This window comes from Salpingoeca rosetta, assembly GCF_000188695.1.
Source record: "Salpingoeca rosetta unplaced genomic scaffold supercont1.15, whole genome shotgun sequence".
NCBI lineage: Eukaryota > Choanoflagellata > Craspedida > Salpingoecidae > Salpingoeca > Salpingoeca rosetta.
The window spans coordinates 1,296,491-1,301,490 of record NW_004754919.1 but is presented as its reverse complement, the minus strand read 5'-3'; the positions used below and the strand labels follow the sequence as shown (position 1 = coordinate 1,301,490).

Genomic DNA, 5,000 nt, shown 5'->3' with positions numbered 1-5,000 from the left:
CGCTGTGGGCGCAATCCCGGCCTGGATGTGCAGGTCAAAGAAGATGAGCTGGTCCGTCGAGTTGACGGCAGCGCCAGCGATGGGCAGACGCGTGCACTGGAAGGAGGTCGTGGCGTTGGAGGTGATGGCATCCCCCGGGAACTCAACAGTCGCGGACACGTTGGGAAACGAGTTGAGAACAGACACGCTGCTGATGGAGTCGCCGCTCAGGTCGAACATGAGGCCGTTGACGCGCTGTGCCTGCGTCGTGTCTGTGGGACGCCAGGTGACCTGCACCATGCTTTCATCGCTTGCCTTGGAGTTGACGAAGAATTCGCCCGGGAAGCACCCCTTGTCTGGCGAGCCCACAGGGCATGCTATGTACTCGAAACTGGCAATGACGACCTTCACCTTGGAGAACATGACACGGAAGGCTGGCTTGTCATCTGGGTACTGGAGATCGAACGGGCCAGCAGGCGCCACGGTTGTGGTTGTGGTTGTGGTGGTCGTCGTCGTGGTCGTGTTCGTGGCCGTGGTCGTGGTCGTGGTCGTGGTCGTCATGTTAGCGGTCGTTGTCGTCACATTGCCTGGCATGGTCGTGGTGGTGGTCACATTGCTTGGCATAGCTGTTGTCGTCACATTGCCTGGCATAACAGGTGTGGTCGTGGCATTGCTTGGCATCGGGGTGGTGGTCACATTGCCTGGCATCACAGGTGTCGTCGTGGCATTGCCTGGCATCACAGGTGTGGTGGTCACATTGCCTGGCATCACAGGTGTCGTCGTGGCATTGCTTGGCATCGGTGTTGAAGAGGCGTTCTTGGCCAGTGGTGGGACTGGCACTGGGGTGGACTGTCCACTGACGGCGTGAGGTGCAACGATGGCGGCGGTCAAAACGACCGCAGCAGCAAACACGCTGGTGGCCACCAGCGAAGAGGACACTTTCATCGTTGTGGTATGCTTGTGTGTACGTCTCACGTCAGTTGATTCTGCTGCAACCCGGAGGGGATGGCTGAGGTGTTGTTATGTTTTACAACAGGACGAGCGAGAAGAAAGACAACAAACAAGACGAAGACAGCCACGAAATGAGGATGAATGGTGTGGTGTGGCTGGCTGCTGGAGACATCGCACGCACGCACAACCAAGAGGCAAGCCAAAGGTTCCCGGCCTTTGTTTAAAGATATTCACCAATTGTCGCACTGACTCATCAGCTGAGTAGACGATTTGTTGAAGGTTTCAACAAAAGTTCGACACAGACAAAGAAAAGGCGCGGCAGGAACGAGCAAGAGGCAAAACAAAGAAAAGGCAAAGGCGGACGCGTTGCGCCGAGCGAAGCAAGAAGCAAGTGGAGCGAGTGGAGCAGGATCGCTCATCACTGCTGCTGTTGTTGTTATTGTTGTGTTGTTGTTGTTGTTGTTGTTGTTGTTATTGTTGTTGTTGTTGTTGTTGTTGGGTGAGGTAGCGTAGAGTATTGGGGGGATGTGCCGTCTTACAGCGTACGTTGGGCCGCCCATTGCGCCCGCCCACTTGGTGACACGCCCAAGCCGCAGTATCATCCGCCAGAGCTACGCAGGTTGGGTGCATGTGTGTGTACATGCACGCGTGTGTATGTGTGTGTGTGTGTGCGTACGTGTGTGTGTGTGTGTGCATGTTGTGTTCACACACACACACCTACACACACACACACACGCACACACACACACCTCCACACACACACACCTCCACACACACACACACACACACACACACCTACACACACACCTACACTCACACACCTACACACACACTCACGCACACACACACACACATATACACGCACACGCAATGATCCCTTCTGTTTCCTCCCCCCCTCCCCCTGACAACTCTAACCAGCACGGGAGCGAGTGACGGAGCGAGGGTATTTGAACGGCGATGGGTTCGGCCTTGGGTGGTATCCGCTGGTGCCTGTGCTGGAGGACTCTCCAAGCACGTGTGCAGCTGAACTGCGGCCGAATCAAGGGCCTCAGGACCACCGCGCGCAGCCAGAGCACTCGTCTTGCTCCACAACAACGAGCCCGCGTGAGTCGTGCGAGAATGAGGACGCCAATGACAACCAACAGCAGCAAGAGCAGCAGCACCATGCGCCGTGCTCTTTCTCCTCCACGGCAGAGGCCCGACACAGGGCCAGTCTCGAAGCCCACGGACCGGATATCCCACCGCCAAACTCAGAGTCGCTCGCTGGCACGTGTTTCCAGCGCTCGGAGCCATGCGTCTTCACGGGGACGGGGCCGGCATGGAACAGCACCAACCTGCGCCAGCTCTCGGAGAGCATCACCGCCTCCATCGTCTTTGCACACGTCCGCGCAGCGACGGAAGGCACAGACGTCACCGAACTTAGGTGTGTGTGTGTGTGTGTGTGTGTGTGTGTGTGTGTGTGTGTGTGTGTGTGTGTGTAAGTTTGTGGAAATGTCTCTGCGTGACAATAGGCCTGCTTGCTGTGTTTTGTTGTGTTTGCTGCGCTTGCTGTGGTTTGCTGTGTTTGCTGCATTTGCTATTTCCTGATACGGCATGTCTGTACCATGAACGACTGCAATCTCACACCTGCTTCACTCATCTTCTCCTTGCCCACCTGTCTGTCTCTCCTTTGCAGCTGCCACCCGTTTCGGTTTGGGCGGTACATGTTCATGCACAACGGCAACATCGGCAACTTTGAGCGCGTGCGCCGCCTTGTTCTTCCAACGCTCGAGGGAGACGCGTTTGACTTTGCAGTCGCCAGGGTACGTGCTGGGGAACCGGGACAGGCTCATATACGTGCATATGCAGACACTCATGTGGACGCGCGTGCGTGTTGACGCGCGTACACAATCGTTCGCACAGCACAGTTGGTAGATACACTCACACACTCTCGCACACTCACTCACAAACACACACACAAACATACAAACGCGCTCACAAACACACACACTCACTCACAAACACACACGCACACAAACACACAAACACACACACAAACACACTCACAAACACACACACACACACACACACAAACACACAAACACACTCACAAACACACAAACACACACAACCCCCTCCGCAATTCGCATAGGGCTCGAGCGACTCGGCGCTTTGTTTCGCCATGTTCCTGAACAGGCTGCCACGCGACCCATCCACCCCGCTCACGTGCGAGCAAATCCGGGAGCACGTGGTGTCCGTCATCAAGGACCTTGACACGCTCGCAGACAAGCACAACCTGCGGCAGGCGAGCATGCTCAACTTTGTGCTGACGGACGGGGAGCACACCGTGTGCACGCGCTATCTTCGCGACCCAGACAGCACGCAGACGGGTGCAGCCACGCTCTACTTCTCAGCAGGTGCCGGTTATGAATGCGTACATGATTCGATGGGCGTTTACCGCATGTCGCACGCGGACCGGAGGCATCGCGTTGTTATCGTCGCATCAGAGCCCCTCACCAACACCACCTCCGACTGGTTGGTGTGTGTGTGCGTGTGTGTGTGTGTGTGTGTGCATGTGTGTGTGTTTCTGTGTGTGTGTGTGTCTGTGTCTGTGTGTCTGTGTCTGTGTGTCTGTGTCTGTTCTGTGTGCGTGTGTGCCTGTGTGTGTGTCTGTCTGTCTGTCTGTGTCTGTGTGTGCCTGTGAAGATGCAGGTTCACATCACTGCACGTGACTCTGGCACCCACTCGTCACCCTCACCATCGCCATCCAATCCACCACTGCTTGATCAACACGATCGCCGTACGTGAAGGTTGCCTGTCCCTCCTGGGTACACGCTGACAATCTCACGCGAGATTGACGTGCTGCTGTCTCCCATTCATGGCGAACAGCCCAGCTGCCATCCAAGCGTCACAGACTGCCTCACCCGCTCATGCGTCCCAAAGTCTGCACAAGGTGCCGCACACGTGTTTCGTTTGCTCGCTCACTTGCTCACTTGCTTGCTTGTTTGTTTGTTTGTTTCACATGCTTGTGTTTGTTGGTGTTTGCTCGCTTGTGCTGGGTGTGCACATGCACAACATGTGCATGTTACTTTGCCATGTTCTCTTAATTGTGGACCGGCTCCTCATCCCTGGTTCACCTGTCTGTGACGATCGCTGTTGTCTGTTCGTTCCAGCCGTCGCCAATTGCGATGTGAGCAGCATGACTGCTGGGCACCACGACATCTCACACACGGGTGAGCTTCTTCCTCATACGAACACACATGCACACACACGCATGCACGCACACACACATACACACACATACACACATACACACATACACACACACACACATACACACACACACACACACACAAACATGCATGCTCCTGCATACACGTGGAGTGGAACACAGCATGTTGGTGTGAATGAACACGCGTTGATAGTGGCGTTGTCCATGTTCCATTCACTGCCCACAAACATGGCTGCGCCATTGCTCACATGGTTCACGTACTCCAACACACACATACACACATACACACATACACATGCGCATACGCACGCACACGACAGCGAATGTGTTGTGCTTTGAGATTGTTGGCTCGCTGGTGTTTACGGGGTCCAATGCGAGCACCATCACAGTCTGGGATTCCGAGACGGTGAGCCCTTGTCATGCCGCCGTGGATGTCGCCTGCTGCCCTTTTGTATTGTTTGGTTGTGACGCAGCTTTGATTTGGACATTTACTCTGACAACACACAATTCTGGTTTCCAACGCCTATAATGACACGCACACACACACACACATACACACACATACACACACATACACACACATACACACACATACACACACATGCACACACGTGCACACACACCCTCGCACTCATCACAACACTACTCACACGCGCACATCTCCATTGACGTTTGCACATGTGTGCAGTGGAGGCGGCTGGCGCAGCTGGAAGGCCACGACGACGCAGTGCTCTCACTCACATCAACAGCACACGCAAACGCACGCTGCCACAGCAGCAGTGATGGTGACAATGGCCATGATGATGGTGGTGGTGATGGTGATGATGATGATAGCAGCAGCAGCAGCAACACGAGCGAG

General features: G+C 55.1%; 2 protein-coding genes across 2 annotated transcripts in view; one reads left to right on the top strand and one right to left on the bottom strand.

The window, feature by feature from the left end:
- The window catches only part of PTSG_06067 (uncharacterized protein), a gene marked incomplete at its 3' end in the record, with an annotated part of 2,487 nt that extends 1,378 nt beyond the window's left edge, over positions 1 to 1,109 (bottom strand). Inside the window, exon 1 of the mRNA XM_004992906.1 lies at positions 1 to 1,109. This exon is cut by the window's left edge and continues 26 nt beyond it. Coding sequence (XP_004992963.1) covers positions 1 to 924 — 924 coding nt within the window. The 5' untranslated portion in view covers positions 925 to 1,109.
- A 270-nt stretch (positions 1,110 to 1,379) lies between these two features.
- The window catches only part of PTSG_06066 (uncharacterized protein), a gene marked incomplete at its 3' end in the record, with an annotated part of 5,868 nt that continues 2,247 nt past the window's right edge, over positions 1,380 to 5,000 (top strand). Inside the window, exons 1-8 of the mRNA XM_004992905.1 lie at positions 1,380 to 1,549; positions 1,849 to 2,353; positions 2,606 to 2,732; positions 3,062 to 3,444; positions 3,720 to 3,862; positions 4,083 to 4,142; positions 4,462 to 4,547; positions 4,830 to 5,000. The exon at positions 4,830 to 5,000 is cut by the window's right edge and continues 309 nt beyond it. Of these exons, the coding sequence (XP_004992962.1) occupies positions 1,456 to 1,549; positions 1,849 to 2,353; positions 2,606 to 2,732; positions 3,062 to 3,444; positions 3,720 to 3,862; positions 4,083 to 4,142; positions 4,462 to 4,547; positions 4,830 to 5,000 (1,569 nt within the window). The 5' untranslated portion in view covers positions 1,380 to 1,455. The remainder of the gene's footprint in view (positions 1,550 to 1,848; positions 2,354 to 2,605; positions 2,733 to 3,061; positions 3,445 to 3,719; positions 3,863 to 4,082; positions 4,143 to 4,461; positions 4,548 to 4,829) is intronic.